The sequence below is a fragment of the Dryobates pubescens genome, chromosome Z (genome assembly GCF_014839835.1).
Source record: "Dryobates pubescens isolate bDryPub1 chromosome Z, bDryPub1.pri, whole genome shotgun sequence".
NCBI lineage: Eukaryota > Metazoa > Chordata > Aves > Piciformes > Picidae > Dryobates > Dryobates pubescens.
Genome location: NC_071657.1, coordinates 48,264,352 through 48,282,208, shown reverse-complemented (window position 1 = coordinate 48,282,208; position 17,857 = coordinate 48,264,352). Strand labels below are relative to the sequence as shown.

General features: G+C 39.1%; 1 protein-coding gene across 1 annotated transcript in view; it reads left to right on the top strand.

The window, feature by feature from the left end:
• CCDC171 (coiled-coil domain containing 171) overlaps window positions 1-17,857 on the top strand; it is a 215,909-nt gene that overhangs the window by 123,411 nt on the left and 74,641 nt on the right. Inside the window, 2 exon segments of the mRNA XM_054178071.1 lie at window positions 2,021-2,166; window positions 4,504-4,558. Of these exon segments, the coding sequence (XP_054034046.1) occupies window positions 2,021-2,166; window positions 4,504-4,558 (201 nt within the window).

The following is a 17,857-nucleotide window of genomic DNA, read 5'->3' as shown; positions in this document are numbered from 1 at the left end:
CACAAATCCATGGGATCTGATGGGGCACATCCATGAGTGCTGAGGGAGCTGGCTGGTATTATCACTACCACTCTCCATCATTTTTGAAAGATCATGGAGAGCATGGGAGGTGCCTGAGCAGAGGAGGAGGGCAAGAAGAAAGCCCCAGGCAACTAGAGAACAGTCAGCCTCACCTCCATACCTGGAAAGGTGACGAAGCAGCTCATTCTGAAGGCCATCTGTAACCACATGAAAGAAAAGAGGGTTACCAAGAGTAGCCAGCATGGATTCATGAAGGGGAAATCTTGCTTGATTAATCTTATGGCCTCCTATGAAGGTATGACCAAATAGATAGATGTGGGGAGAGCAGTGGATATCATCTACCTTGACTTTAGCAAGGCTTTTGATACCATCTCCCATAACATCCTCACAGGCAAATTCAAGAATAGTGGGTTAGATAATTGACTGTGAGGTGGATTGGTAAGTGGCTCCACAACAGACTTCAGAGAGTTGTGATCGGTGCTGCAGAGTCCAGTTGGAAGCCTGTTGGCCAGTGGTGCTCTCCAGGAGTCAGTACTGTGTCCAGTTTTGTTCAATATCTTCATACCTCATGAAGTTCAATAAGGACAAGTGCAGGGACCAGTGCAGACTAGGCATTGTCCTGCTGGAAAGCAGCTCCATGGAGAAAGTCCTTGGAGTCCTAGTGGACAGCATGTTATCCATGGAACAGCAGTGTGCCCTTGTGGCCAAGAGGGCCAATGGTATCTTGGGGTGCATGAAGAAAAGTGTGTCCAGCATGTGTAGTGAGGTTGTCCTTCCCTCTGCTCTGCCCTGCTGAGGCCCCACCTGGAATACTGTAACTGGTTTTGGGTTTCCCCAGTTCAAGAGAGACAGGGACCTGCTGCAGAGAGCAATGGAGAGCTACAAGAGTGATTGCGGGAGTTGAACATCTTTCCTATGAAGAAAGGCTGAGAGACCTGGGGCTGTTTATTCTGTGGAAGAGAAGGCTGAGAGGGGATCTTGTCCATATATATAAATATCTGAGGGGTGGGTGTCAAGACGAAAGTACCAGTCTCTTTTCAGTGGTGCCCAGTTATAGGGCAAGGAACAACAGGTATAAGCTAGAACACAGGAGGCTGACATGAGGAGACGCTTCTTTATAGTGAGTTTGATGGAGCACTGGAACAGGTTTCCCAGAGAGGTTGTGGAATCTCTTTCTCTGGAGACTTTTCAAAACCCACCTGGGTGTGTTCCTGTATGGCCTGCCCTAGATGATTCTGCTCTGGCAGTGGGATTGGACTTGATGATATCTAGATAGGTGAACTATCCAATCACATTATTAATACCCCAGTCTATAAAAGTATTGATTTATCCCATCAGAGAGGAGTAACAGGGAACCAGGTTCTGTATTAATTAGTTCTGTGTGCTGTCATCCATTGGATTAATCTGAATTGATTTAAAGCATGTTGTCTTTAATTCTAAGACAGAGACAGACATTAAAAAATTGCACATGCTATTCTGCATATTGGGAAACTGATGTTAAAATATGAAAACACCAAAAAATAGTAACTTAGCAAGAATTGCAACCAAATTGTACTTAATGCAGTAACAGAGATTATTCGTTTCTTAATTTTAAATCCTGAAATGTCTGAGTAGTGCAGAATATTTAAATACGTGCTACTTTGTTTATTCCTTTCCCTGCGAATTAATTCCTTTGATGTTTATTTAAAGTTAAGTTTTGGAAATATTTTGTTCTCTTTAGTGCTATACTCTTGACTATTTCTACTGTGTTTAGCACAGGAATCCGAGCACAGTGTATGAACCTGTACCTGTTTGATCAACAAGTAGTTTTATTTTACAAAACATGGAAGGTTCTGTGTTTGTAGTGTTTCTGCTAGAGAATTCATAAAAACTCATTATGTAATGGTCCAAATCTACTTTACAGTTTGTCTGTTTTGCACTTTTTCCCCCCTAGTTTATGGCATAAGTTGAAGTTAATTATTTGTGCTGACAGGTAACTCTGCTTTCTGTATGTTTGCAGAGACTCTCTGAGGCAAAGACAGAGCTGAGAAGGAAAGATCAATCTCTGCGTCAGCTCAATAGACTTCTTGCCCAGCTGGAGCAGGACAAGCTGCGGCTGAAAGAGAGCATCCGTGATGCAGAGAGTGCCCTCTGCATGGCAGCAAAGTGAGCGCTGGCCCTGGGGAGATCAGTTAAAACAGACAAAAGATCAATTGTTACTTTCATACACAGGGTTTTAGCTCTGGCTAATGTAATGCTAGAAAACAAAAGTACATCTGTCACTCTTTCAAATTCAGTGTTCTAAAAAGAAAGCTGTTAGTTCAAGGTACTAGATAGTATATTTTCTGTAGTTACCCCTAACAGAACTCCAAATTCTGGGCCCTGATGTAGAATCAACATTTCCCCCCCCAATTATTTTACTGCTTTGCCAACATCTCTTCGGCAGATTTCTAACACTATTTATTAAGAGATGATTTCTTGTTTTCTTCATTTCCACCTGATCTTTATATGGAGAGATACAGTTTGTTTATAACAAATACCAAAATGTCAGCTAGGTGACAGGTCTTAGCTGCCAAATAGCTGAAATTCATTTTGGACCTAATCTTGTCTGTGGAACATAACATACCTTTCAGCTGGTTTCAGAGACTTTCAGATTTAGACATAAAACCCATGACTTTTTATGCCATAACCTGGAGAGTGGAGGGAAATGTTTGGGAACCAATTTTGAAAAGATTGGTAATCAGAAGGTATTCCATTGACTTGGATGAGAATATTACTAACTTCTTACAGTCATATAGTCAATAAAAAGAGAAATCTTTGCAGGCTCTGTTAGGTATTACTCTTGTGTGTACTTTGAATACTGTTAGTCTGTGGATAACATTTGAAAAAAATGTTTAATTTAAAATTAAAATTTCTCATCATACTTGGGATACATTTGACCTCTGAAGAACCATATCTTAGAGGCTTTAAGGGCTTTTATGCACAAGTGAAAAAATGTAATTAATATAGTTATCAGTGAAATGTTTAACAAGCTAATTAAAATGACAAATGGTATTTATTATGAGTATATTAAAGCAGATGTGGACTGAAGAAGGATTTGTTCTGGGAAGCTTGCCCCTTTTCACTCTACCCCAACCTTTTTATGCACTCTAGTACTAGAGATCATTTCCTGTGGCCCTTCTTATATTCAGAAAAGATTATTTTAACATGAAGTGGTTTTAAAATTGGTTCTATTTCTGTATGTAACAGTTGACAAAGAAAAACCCCATACAATTTATTGTTCTACCAGCTCTTCATAGCAGGTGTTCCCTTTGGAACATAAAAGCAAATTAGGTGAAATAGACTTTGCTTTTGTCCGTAAAGTCTTCAATACTGCTTCTGTAACCTAAGAAATTCTAAGCAATGCATGGGTGTCTTCCATGTTATTTCCCAATGTTTTGTGCAGTTTAAAGGACAGGAAGATGTCTGGGTCATTCTGAGAAGGGCTATCTGGACAGTCATGATAGCCTAGCTATCATGTAAAGAATGATGTAAAGCATGTTCTTCATGCCTGAACTAAGTTTCTGGATAATAATCCTTAGGAATAGTTCTATGACTCAATTTCAAATTCCCTTACACCTGTAGGAGTTATGAATATGTGAAATAAAGATCAAATGAAATGTGGATCCTAGCATGTAGCGGTGCATTAGATTGATTTTTCTAAACTTCTTTTCTAGGTACTATAAACAAGTATTACCAGACTTCTATTTTAAGGTGTTATTTAAGATAATAACTGTATTCAACTTTCTGTTCACAAAATTAAGATCCTGGGGATCACCTGTTCACCTGAGTCCAAAATTCCATCTGAAACTACTTTCCTTCATTTGATGAATATTGAAGAATGCGAGGAGCACGCTGTCAGTAACTAAGAAATTAATGCTGTTCAACTGGCTCTCTAGAACTGACTTCACCCAAATAGCATTCATTGCATAGAAGTCATAGAATGGTTTGGGTTGGAAGGGACCTTAAAGATCACCTAGTTCCAACCTCTTGCCGTAGTCAGGGATACCAGATGGGGCCAGCAGAGAAGGTAAACAGAATGTCCCTGTTAATCTTGTCCAAAGAAAGGTAGGATCCTAAAAAGACAAAAATCTATCTCACAGCTTTACTAGAACTGTAAAAGCCAATCCTACTTTTCTGGCCACCTTCCTGTATTTCCTGTTAGGATAATATGAATTAATAAATGAGGAAGAGTGGTCATTCCAAACAGAAGAATGCCATGGATTCGACTTCTGGTTTAGGAACTGCAAGAGCTCATAGAAAATACAGCTGGCAAGGTAAAAGAGAGTCCTGGAATATTAAGATGTACCAGCTTTTCTGGCATAGATTCTGTTTGATTTCCTATGGTATCAACAATTATTTTTAATAACATGATGGTCATAAAGTAGCAGAAAGTGAATTTTTACATCAGTAGAGCTTCAGTTCTATTAACTACTGTGTTGTGTTTTCTTTCTCTTGTAACAGAGACAAAGAATTGATTATTAGTCATATGAAATCTGTGGAAACCACTCTCCATAAGGTAAGAATTTGTCGTGTTCCCTCTGCATTTTTCCACAAAGTTTGAATTTCCACCTTCAAGCTTATTTGCTTGCCAAAACCTGTTTGTATTTAGTGAAATTAAATCCGACTTTATAGTATATGAACTTCTTACTTTTAATATAAAACTTCTTACAAAATTTCCTTTCTTCAATCACTGATCTCTATTTCTGGTTACCAAGTGAAGACTTTTGACTGTCCAAACAAGTTGTAAATGCTGCTGAGTTTACTCTCTCTATTAATACAGAATACAGAATTAACCAGGTTGGAAAAGACCTTCAATATTGAGTCCAAACTACCACTCAGCACCATCTAATCAACTAAAACATGGCACTAAGTGCCTCATCCAGTCTCTTTTTAAACACTTCCAGTGATGGTGACTCCACCACCTCCCTGGGCAGCACATTCCAATTGAAAATCACTCTTTCTGTGAAGAATTTCCTCCTAACGTTCAGCCTAAACCTCCCCTGGCGCAGCTTGAGACTGTGTCTTCTCATTCTGACACAGGTTGTCTGAGAGAAGAGACCAACCCTCACCTGGCTACAACCTCCTTTCAGGCAGTTTTACATGGCAATAAGGTCTCCCCTGAGCCTCCTCTTCTCTAGGCTAAGCAACTCCAGCTCCCTCAGCCTTTCCTCATAGGACTTGTGCTCCAGACCCCTCACGAGCTTTGTTGCCTTTCTCTGGACACATTCCAGCAACTCAGCATCTTTCCTACACTGCCTTATTAAGGCAGAGGTCATGTGGTGAAGTTACATAGATGGTGGCCATAAGGTATTTGGCTCTGTGCATGGTACTTTGACACATGATAAATAAAGCAATGAAGACAGCAAATCTCAACCTCTGATCAAAAACTTTCACAATTTTTTAAAAACTTGTTAAAATTGATAAATAGTCTTTAGTTGTCACTTTGACTTGCCCTGGTATGGTATTCTTTGAAGGTCCAACAAAGCTGTATATTTAATTATTTGGGAGAAAGGGCAACAGCTGCAGCCCTAGTGGCTGATTGTTTTATAACTGTTTTCAGTCCAAAGCAACACGGAGCAAGAGAAACGTTTTATTGCCTTGGAGTGTTCATTTCCCTTATCACATCTTGAATTCCCTGCAACAAGGGAATCTATTCCTTATTTTAGTTTCTGTGTTCACCAAAATGTCTGTTAATTTAATTTTCAATACCTTTTTCAGGTTTCTTTATCCTTCAGTGTTCACCAAAAGTGATAGTACCTAAACTGTGTGTTTTAGCTGCAGACTCTGCTGATATGTTATGCCTTTGTTTTTGTCCTCATCTTCACACTGGCTGTGTTTTTTACAGCAACATATACATGTAATGTCCTTGCCCTTAAGAAATTATTGTTCTGGATTGCAAATTTAAAATTTGATTTGGAAAGCAGTGCTGTAAATGCATGATGATTGAAATGTTTCAGGAAAGGCTGTATGGAACATCACATGCTTAGTACTGGTTTTCCTGATGCAATGAATGGATCTAGAAATTACCATCATTGAGAGTTTTAGTTACCACATCTGCTTCTTAGTTCCTGATATGTATGGTTGTTAGACCCAAATAGCTTATTACTGAGTAACGGAGTAATTTATCCTTTCTGATTTGGCAACCTAAAGAATGAGGAAAACACAAGAATTAGAAATGTCAGGATGCTCCTTTCAGCAGGAACTAAAAGGAATTGATTGTAAATAATTAATAATTTGACATGTCATTTCTCCTAGAATAACAAAGGGCAATTATTGGTTTTTGTTTGGGAAATATCTGAAATGTAAACCCTGCATCACAATGGTATCTTATTATCTAACATTAATGAACATGGCTTATATGTAAACTATCATGTTTACACTGTTGTTCTTAAAGGTTTTCTTACAGAATTTAAAATCAGAACATGTCAAAGCAGATTAAATACTAGTAAAGAAACCACAAGCCTGTCTTATCCCTTATAGAAATTCTGGAAACTCCTGTTTTTTTCAAAAACCAAAATCAAATGAAAATGGATGAAGTTCAGAATCATATGGAGTTCAGCTTAGTAGCAACATAGTAATCTATGAGCTGCAGATAAATTTATGGGAATTTGAATATTGTGGTATTTCCCTGTTGATGTATTCATGAGCAAATACCCACAAAATTCCACTGTATCACTTGCAGGATCTGTGTTATCACTGCAAATTTTTGCCTGTAGAGCTAGAAGTGATTTTGCAGACATCCTTAGTAATCCTTGTTAAATTTAGGATAACATTAATGCAACATTGTTCCTTTGTACTCTATCGCTACAAGAATTCCAGAAGGCAGCAATGCGGGTACTAGATCGTCAGCGTTTGGGTATACGTGGGTGTAACATTCATCTCACAAAGCACGAAGAGCTGAGGGAGACAGTCTATGTGCCTGCTTCTAATACAGCTCTATACAAGGGATCATATACAAAACTTAATGGACTCCTTGTGACCGGATGGAAAAATCTACTTATCATACATTTGGCTTTGTTGACAAGTACTTGGGCATGCTTGTGCTTAGAATGAGTCTTTTAAGACCATCTCAGAGCTGCCTTTGTAAATCATCATGAATATTTATGAAGCATAAATGCAGAACTTGAGTTTGTGCTACGCTAAGAAAATATTTTTAGCAACTAGTTTCATAGCCTTCATAACTTGTGAGCTGTTCTTTAGAAGATTATTTTTTGTTTTATCCTAGGTCTTGTCATGTTAGCTATCTTCATCTGACTCCTGGAGCTGGATTAAAAACATCTTTCTTTGTTTTATACCATCTAAGTATTGAAGACAAATATCAAAGTGACTGTTCTACTGAATTAAAAAAACCCACACCAAACACTACCTAGGGCAAACAGAGTACCTCAAGATTTTGTTTTGATTCAGTTTTATTCACGTGATATTAAAGAGAACCAAAAGGTAATAGCTGATTTTTAATAAAAGTATGTTTGGAAGGCAGATGCCTTCCCCTTCCCCCTCCTCCTCCCCTTTCTGTGGATTTTCTTAATTAAAAAACACAGCAAAGTATAACAGGTTTAAACATTGGCTACTTAGAGAACTGCCCAATGTAAGATGCAAAGTGGTAAAAGCAATAATATTTACTAAAAGAGTTCTTAGAAGAATTCCGTCAAGCATAAAGAGTTTTCATTTAAAGTCTCATCAAAATAAAAGGCATTTAAGTAAATGTCTCTTTTTACAGCCCACCTGCAGTCCTGTCCTGGTTTGAGCTAGAACAGAACTAATTCTGTTCAGTGATTTTTCTTTTCGCCTCCGTCTCTTTCAGGTAACTGAACATTCTGAAGTTAAAGGCATATTTGTGCAGACAGTGTCTGCTTGTAGAAGTGATGACGCTTGTCATCACTTGGATTGGATTGCAGAAAGGCTCTTGAATGTTACTTGTTCCTGTTGAGACTAAGGTCACTGTTAAATCTGGTGTAGCACATTGGGGGCCCATAAGGTAAAGGTTGCATCTGCAGTGAGGGAGTGGACAGGGCAGGTGCCCCCAAACTGATCAACCAGATGTTCTATTCTGTATACTTCATATCAGTATAACAAAGAGATTGAAGCCCTTTTCTTCAATGGCTGGTATCTGAGGAGGACTCTGCCTGTTCTGCCTTCAATCCCAATCCACGCTTTCCTGAACCTACTTTCCATTTGGCTGCCAAGTGCAGTTTGTGCCTTCCCCAGTGGCTGTAAACAGCATTGGTGGTGGCAGTGATGTAACAGTGATATGCAGGATTGTGTTTGATACTGGCTTTGCATATATTTGTATGTTTTATTGTATTGTTATTATTTTAATGAAAGCTGTTCTAGTTTTCCTTTCCAATGCATACATCTTTCTCCTTTAATTCCTTTAATTCTGGATTAATAGAGAGCATCTGTCATTGGTCTAGTGGATGGCCCAGCCCTAGCCCTTTTTATATAAGAAAAAAGAAAAATTCTTGAAACGCTTTCATCTCTAAAATCTATAGAGAAATTATTTTTTGCATCAATATATCCTTGTTACACTCTTTGATAAATTGTATTTCATTACCATTCTTTCCTGTACTTCTTAATACCATGTTTGCGTAAACAAAGAAAGAGATGGTCACAGGATCACAGGATGTTAGGGGCTGGAAGGGACCTCCAGAGATCATTGAGTCCAACCCCGCTGCCAGAGCAGGACCATAAAATCTAGCACAGTTCACACTTCAACCTGTTCTTTTTATCAAACTAGATTCTTTAACATGTGTAGTTAATGACTTACTAGTTATGGTAATCTTATCAGTGGAAGAAAAAAACTTACAGTATCTGTGCTAAAATCTTCATCCTTATGTTTTTACTGCTTCTTAGTTTGAGTTCTTCTGGTGAGTTTGCCTTGACCAGCAGCCAGATGCCCTTCTAGCCACTCTCTCATTCCCTCTCAACAGCACAGGGTGACAAAATATTAGAAAGCTGGTGCACTAAGGTATATAGACAAGGAGATGTGTGTGTTACTAGTTACTCACAGAGGCAACACAAAATCGACTTGAGGAAAATTATTTTATTTATTAAAATAGATTTGGACAGTGAAAAACAAGACAAAATATTAGCATGCTCCTTCCTTCTAGGTTCAACTTCCTTCCTAACTTCTTTGCCCATGTTCTGAGGGACAGGAGATTGCAGGCACTCTGTAACAGATCTTTTCTGCCACTGCTTCCTCCTCATGGTGTTTCCTTGCTTCAGTGTGGGCTCTCTAAGGACTTCGGTTCCTTGAGGAACTAGCCACCTGCTCCAACATGGAGTCCTTCACATGTTACTGTGTGGATGAGCTCCAGCATGATCCTCTCCATGGGCTGCAGGGAAATACCTGATCTGGTGCCTCAACCACTAGAATAGAATGGAATAGAATAGAGTAGAGTAGAGTAGAATAGAATAGAATAGAATAAACCAGGTTGGAAGAGACCTTCAAGATCATCGTGTCCAACCTATCATCCAACACCACCTAATCAACTGCCCCTGCTTCTGTGACTGGTGTTTGCAGGGCTGTATCTCACTCTTGTTCTTCTTTCTGCCTGTTTGGTGATTTTTGCCCTTTCTTAAATATATTTTCACAGAGGAGCTACCAGCTGGACAGCAGGGCTCAGCTTATGCCCAGCAGGTTCTGTTGGAGCTGGTTGGAATAGGCTGTGTCTGGCACAGGGCAGCCACAGCCACTTCTCACTGAGGCCACCCTGCAGCCTGCCGCTGCTGGCACCTGGGCACTGCACCTGATACAGTGCTGTAACAGCGTCTTCAACAGCCTGCCTTAATCCCTGTGCACTAAACTGCTGTGCAAAACACCACATTGAGAAGTCATGCCAGTAAGTTAGCCTGTACAGAGACAGAAAATTGTTTGTTTCCTTTTGTAGTCTTCAACTATTAAAGTTGTGACAAGTAGTAAAAGCTGGCAGTTTTCAGCCTGATTCAACCCCAGCTGCTTTATATTTGGCCATTTTAACAGGTTATTAAAATACTGTATTCACAAATTTATACTGTTACCTGTCTCCATGTGAGGCTGTGGAACTATGATAATGAGTCCATAAAAATCCAGCAAGAAATCCTCTGCCCAGAAATGTTTTTCCCAATACAGGTGAGCAACTTGCTAATTATGACAGTTCAGGAATCAAAACACCTATCCAGTGTGTTCCTTTCCTTTTGGCATTTAGTCAGACAAGTTATTGTTCATCCCCTCCAGTAAATGCATTTTATTTCTGCTAGTTGAAAGGTTCATATTCCAGCTAGCAGAACAATTTCCATGCATGCCTGTCAGTGATTGTGCCTTTAAATGTTTCTACCAGTGTGTTTCATTGCTTTACTGTTACTCCCCTCCCATTCTTGTTATCTCCTCCAAAATGTCCCTGAATTGGCTGTGCATGAGATTTGAGTGCAACAGTTTTAACAGCTGGAAAAAAATCTGAACACTATGTTACATCCTATTACATATTTGTAAAATACAATGACAAAATTATCTTTCTGTAGCCAGTTGAATGATGTTTTTGATACAGGACAGAGAGAGTTGGAGATGAGGTGAAACCATTGAATATTTTAGAAATAGTAACACTGAAGCATTAGAATCTATTTCTGGTGTGGCCCACATCAATAAAATTCATTTCCTTATGATGACTGGTTTATGGCATGTGAGAAATGTATTCATCATCAGTTAAATTCCGTATGCAAGTGACAACATCAGTGAAAACACTCAGTGTAAGTGGCATTAATTGTTAGCTTCAGCCACAAATTTATCAGATCTTGAAAAAAGTAGAATAGTTATGAAGCTTAAGTCAGGTGCCATAATCAGACCTGAACAGATGTGACCTGATGCATAGGTGTACTGATCAGCCGCATTTCTCTAGCTGGGACCTATAGTGTATCAGTTTCAGTCACGTCAGTAATGATTTAAAAGCTCTTGTCTTAGAGATCTCAGCTTGAAAATCCTAACCTTAGAGTTGGTACTTCTGTAGTTTTAGAAATATAACCAGAGTGAAGCTTGCTTGTGTTGTGTGCTTAGGATCTATTCACACAGTGGTCCTTTGTTCTAAACTGGATCCATTGCAAGCCTGTTGAAACAGTGGGTATGTGTATATACAATAAAATCACAAAGAAAACCCAGTTAGAGAATTAAAATTCTAAATGACTGCTGAAAGAAGTTTATATTAGGAAACAAGCTGTTATTTCTCTGTTATCAGGGAAAAAAAAAGTAAAAAGATCACCTCTTTCATTTCTAATTAGGATCTCTTCATTTCAATATTTTAGTAATGACATTTGTTTTGCCCCTCCCTGCCCCCAGTCTGAATTTCTTGGTCCTTATTCCTAAAGATCAGTTGTGCAGGACATACAGGTGTTAGCACAGCTGGCTTGCTGATGACAACTCTGTCCATATAGCTGTCTAGTGTGTCATCACTCATATTGTTCAGTGCCATTCTGACCTAGTCAAGCTAAAAATGGTACTCCAGCTCAAGAGGGATTTCAAAACCTTGACAGATTAAAGATAAGACATTGCCGAATGTCATATCCATGTGCTTAACTGTTTTCAGTTTAGCGGTATCTAAATAACTAGTTTTAGGGTGCATTTGTATTCTTTGGGGGGTTTTGTTTATTTGTTTGTTTGTTTTAAAGTCTGAATACTTTAATTTGCCTTCACAAAGGAAAAAAACGTCTTTGGAAAGCTGTGGAATTTCCAATTGCATTAACTGTTATTGTCTTCAGATATAGGCTCATCTTCAGCCCAAGGTTACTGAAGTACATCCTGCAACTACAGCAAAGCTTAGGTCAATCTTAAAAAAAAACCCAAAATCCCAAACATTTTATTCCATAAAGCATGTAGTGTGCTTGTGTAGTAATTTCACAAAGCTTGAATGAAAGTTGCAGGTAAACCTACAAGGACGTTATTTTACTCTTGACATTAGTTTCCAAAATCTTGACTAGTCTTTAAGAGACCAAAACCAAACTGACCAATCAAAAAACCCACAACATCAGTCCTGTGAGATACATATCTCCTCACACAGATGATGTCACAGAATAATTAATGTTTGTTTAAAAAACACCTATGAAGTGGCTTATCTTGTAACTAAACACAGATTTGCATGGCAGTAATCAAAAAAGACAGTAAATCTGTATCCTAACAACAGAAATTTTAAATAGATTTTCAGTAAAGTCAAATAATTGGTATGCCTAATTATGTATGGGTACGTGCCAATGCTCTGTAAAACCTCCACCATCAACAGAAGTCAGACCGTTGTGTTTTAGAATCTTTCCACCTTTTGTTAGAAGAGTATGCAATGATCTGCTAGCTTTTAAGTACTCCATCCTAACTGTGATTGCCATATAATGACTGTCTATTCAACTGTCCTACCTAGCACTTTTTGCAGGGTGTCTTGTGATTTGTTATGGTTTGATCTTGAAGAAAAAAGAAAAAAGCCAGGGAAAAGAGTTTGAGGCAGACTTTTTGCGTTCAGTTGGCTGATTTGCATCCCAACATCATTCCTCACCTGTTATACTGTAGTCTTCCAGTTTTCAGATGTTTGATTTAAAGTGTCTTCAGTTTAAGCAATGAAATCTTGTTAGAGATGGTTGCTGTACTTCTGGAATGACTCTTGACTCATGAAACATCCTGGTGCAAAGTATTGTATCTGTGATTATATAGGTCATCACTGAGTAAAATCGACATATATTTTTTAAGGTGATTTTTTTTTTTTGGGTTGGTTGGTTTTTTTTTTTTTTTTTTAAATTTTAGAATTTTCAGGGCAAACAGACTCTGGTCATTTATGAGCAACTGTGTCTCTTGGAGCCCACAGGGTTCTGTGGGCTACTTCTTCAGATGTCACATGTGCCAAATCCTTCAGCAAATGTTTCCTGGCCTTTATTCCCCTAAAGCACTAACACTTCAGGTGTGATCACTGCTTTCTAGAGAGCCCATACTTAGATGACAGTATATGGATATTACCTTAGAAAGATCTTCTCTGTTGGCAATTACTATTATCAAGAGTATTCAGTACTATGTTGGTACAACTTAGAGAATTTTTTAGTATAAAGAATATAGAGTTTCTATCTAAACATTAAAAAAACTAGGAAGTGTCATGAAGGTTTAATTCTGTTCATCAGTGTTTATACTTGTTTAGTCAATGGAATCATAGAATGGTTTGGGCTGGAAGCGACTTCCAAAGGTCATCTAGTCCAACACCACTGCAGTGAGCAGGGAAATCCTCCACTAGATCAGATTACCTAGAGCCTTATCAAGCCTGACCTTGAATATCTCTGGGGATGGGGCATCAACTACCTCACTGGGCAATCTGTGCCCCAGTATTCCACCACCCTCATGGTAAAGAACTTGTTCCTAACATCCAATCTAAATCTACTGTTCTCTAGTTTGAAACCATTACCCCTCATCCTATTACTACAGGCCTTTGTAAACAGTCCCTAGCCAGCTTTCTCGTAGGCCCCCTTAAGGTACTGGAAGGCCAGTAGGTCTCTTTGGAGCCTTCTCTTCTCCAGACTGGACAACACCAGCTCATTCAGCCTGTCTTTGTAGGAGGGGTGTCCCTAATAATTTTTGTGGCCATGTTCATTTGTGCTGCTTTTACAAAGACATGTCTATCTAAATGAGTCGCTACATTTCTTATTTCTCTGAAAATAGTTCTTACTGTAGAATTGAAAAGACCATGTTCTGTAGGTGTGTATGTCCTTGGTTTGTGTAATATGGCCTCCATGCTACATGCTGGCCTTGAGATGTGGACATCATGCATCTAACTTGGTCACATATTTAGAAGACTGTAGTTAAGATTATGTTTGCATTCAAACAGCCTCCTTCTAGTTAAAAAAGTTCTAAACCCAGTTTTCTTAATTATATATCCCATTTTTGTTAATTATATGTCACATAGAGAATACATAACAATGTGCTTTCACTCTTTCAGAACTTTTTCCATTATAGATTTCCATTGTAGATTTTGTTATTTCAGCAATATGGTCATCTGCCCCTGTGCTCAGCATGGGTTAGGCCACACCTTGAGTACTTTGTCCAGTTCTGGGCCCCTCAGTTTAGGAAAGATTTTGAGTTGCTGAAACGTGTCCAGAAGCTACTGAGCGGTCTGGAGCACAAGCTCCAGGGGTTGCTTAGCCTGGAGAAGAGGAGGCTCAGAGGAGACCTTATTGCTGTCTACAACTACCTGAAGGGAAGTTGTAGCCAGGTGGGGGTTGATCTGTTCTCTCAGACAACCTGTGTCAGAACGAGAGGGCACAGTCTCAAGCTGTGCCAGGGGAGGTTTAGGCTGGATGTTAGGAAGAAGTTCTTCATAGAAAGAGTGATTGGCCACTGGAATGTGCTGCCCAGGGAGGTGGATGGAAGATGATTGAGTGGGGCACTTGGTGCCATGGTTTAGTTGATTAGATGGTGTTGGGTGATAGGTTGGACTCAAAGGTCTTTTCCAACCTGGTTAATTCTATTCTATTGCATTCTATCTCAATATAATTTACAACTTGCTAGCATTTGGTATTGGGCCTCTAGTAGCATAACTGGACATATGAGCTGGAACAGTGCAGAGAGAAACCAAGGAAGTGAGCACAGAAGTGGATTGTATACAAAGTTATTGTTTTATATCTGATCAGCAGAGAATTTTAATAAGTTTTTAAGACATTTAGAATTAGCCTATCAAATTCTACACCTTGGTTCAGTCAATAATGTAACTTTAGTTTATTACCTAGTTTCAGCTTTGATCTGAATTCATCAGTACTTTATTGATTTTAAATTGAGTGGCTATTGTGTTGTCTTCTATGTTGCTCTCTTAATTAATTAAAGGTATATACTATCAAAAGTCCCTATGCTCCTTTGTTTTAAAATTTTTTGAGTACTGTAGTAGCTTTGTGTGGATCTGTTTGTGATTTTGTCCGTTTTCAGTTAGTCTTTATGTGAGGCTACACTGAAAATCCAATGATGATACTTCGAAGCTGACTGTCACAGTACTTAGTATGCTCCATATGAAATCGCTCTTTTGCCCTTTCACAGTCTCAGCCAAAATTATGTTTACCAGAATCAGAAGCATCCAAAATCTTTACTCGCCTTGTATATAGATTTTGTTTTTCCTTCTTTTTCTCTGTATCAATTTATGAGTGTAGGGAAGTGGAAATGCTTTTAGACATTTTTAATCATTTGCAATAAGCCTAATTAGACGATTAGGAATTTTAGATTATAAGATTAGATCTCTAGCCTAAGGAGACCTCTCAGATAAAATAGCCTTGTTTTAGGTTTCATGTGGAGGAACAAAAAAAAGGGGTCATTAAATAAAGACGAGCTCTGAAGCTTGCATTGTAAAGCTTGACTTTATAGGGTGGATCTGTTCCCTGCCAAGTGGAAAAAAAAAATTTTTTTAAAAAGGAAATTACAGAACTACCAGCGTGGTAGTTCTGTAATGTGTATGTTTGACTATGGTGTTTACTTCCTTAGAGAGTGAGGAAATAACATCAATCTCCCAACTCCTGTCACTATCTTTCTGGATCTCAAAAAAGAAAATAGCTAAGAAATGACAAAATTAGTTAACTAACATTTCATATAGGTACAGCCTATCCAGCATGACTCCTATGCAAGCATGGCTGTTATAACTCTCCATTCCTTGAATAGGAAGCCAACTTGAAGACTTCACTTTTAGTGAAGCAATGTAATGATATTTGTACAGTATATGCCCAGTCTTTTGTTACAATTTTCCCTGTACCTTTGTGGGTATTTTTCAAAGGAAAATTGGCTTAATTGTGTGTCTCAGTGTGCCTGTTGTTAATGAGATCAATCTCTATGGTCTAAGTATTTACAAACATGAGAAGTTTTGGCATTTTTTCAGTTGTGAATCTTCTTACCATTAAGCTCTTTAAGAAGCTAATAGGTAGTTTTCTTCTTCAGTGGTATTAATGCCATTTGTTTATGAGAATTCAGCCATTAAAAATAGTGGCTTTTGTATTTTGTCGTTCAGTGGGCAACAGGCCCCACTCTGAAATGGAAAGTTTGAAGCTAATAGGGTTAAAAAGACTTCCACTGTCTGTATTGTGTGTGTATTATACCTACATTGCTTATACATTGTTTTTTTCCCCCTAGTATTAGCAATCTGCTTTTGTACTTTGACATAGGGATTTCCCTTGTGAATTTTGTCACAGAAAAAAGAGAATCATCAATATCGCAGTTAAACTTGACTTTCAAAGCTAATAGTATCTCATTTGGGGGCTGAAATTTAATAAATTTTCTTTGATTCTGGGTGAGTTTTTAAACATCAAACAATGAATTGGCCAGGGTGCAGTAAAATATTTAGATCTATTGACTACGGTTCAGAAGGGTAGAAGGCAAAACACTGGTGGTTTGATGTTGATAAATTCTTAGTGCCTTAATCCACATTAATTTTTTCTTTTATCTGTGTGCATACTGGCAGCAAAGACATGGAAAAGTTGAGATATATAAGCTGTAAAAATGTAAATCAAGTGTGTGCATGTGTGGGGGATGTGTGCCTATGTATGTGTGTATACAAATATAGATATTTGTATTTGAAATAATGCATTTTGTTATATTCAGCAAGGTTAACATCTGAGTGGAATTACACATGCTGACAGAACACTCTGGAGAGTATGTTTGTTCCACAGGACTGTGTATCCTGAACCTAGTGTGCTGTGTGTGCAAAAAAACCCCAAACAACCCAACCAAAAACCCAACAAAAACCACACACACACACAAAAAGAAAACATGTGTAGAGGACCTTTCCTCTTATAAAAATTGCATCATAGTGCATATGTTTGGTAGCCACAGGTATTGACGGGAATTCTTTAGGTCAACTTGGGAAATACAGGGCTCCCTATTCCCACAGAAAAGTGCAACTAATAAATTCTTTTCTTCTTTGTATCAGTAGATTTACACATGCACAGTTCTTTGAATCAGAGCAGATTTCCAAGGCAGGGCTATTACATGTTAACTCATAATCAGCATTTTACAAAAAATCTAATTTTGTAAGTGGTTACAAGAAAGAAATATGGAATTTTAAATGAATGTATGTTTTAATTCCTGTTTTGTGAGTTCTTTTGGGCAAGTGAAGCTCTAAAACCCTGAAATGTATTTTAGATAGTATTTAGTAAATGGTGTATATGTTGATTTATATATATTTAATATATATTTTAGTATCAAACTGTGTATTGCAGAAGACAGTCAATTATTTTTGCAGTGCTACCTATTGCTACTCAGCAGATACAGTCCGTGCCAAATTAATGTATTTCATCTATTAATTTGTAATCATGTATACTCGTTCGCGTGTGTATCCATCAGCGTTACTGTCTCATCCGACCGCTGGTACCTGCCGGCGGCGGACGCGGTGCTTTCCGCGAGGAGTCGAGCGAGAGCGGGCCGTGTGGCAGCGGGCGCTGTGCGGCTGCAAGCGGCGCGCGGGCGGGCGTTACCTGCCAAACACGTGCGGTCTCCCGCGCGTGCCGGCAGCGCGTTCGGAAGCGCGCAATGCTGGCGAGCTCCGCTGCGCCGCCCGCCCTGCCCGCGCGCTCTGCCGCGCTGACCTGCGCCGCGCGCGCCCTCAGTATCGGCCGGTTTCTCGCGTGGTCACCAGGCGGCGCTGTGGCACCAAGGGCCAGTGGCCGAGAGCGGCAGAGGGGTTCTGCCGGCGCAGTCCCTTCCCGGCTGTCCCAGGCGCCCGCCCAGAACCTCCCTGCCCGTTCCGTACCAGGTGTTGGATCCCCTCGCTCCAAACCGGCAGCGTTAGGCACTGCGTATAAGTCGGCTCATGTCCACTAGCACACTATTTCTTACTCTGTTTCTCAATAAACA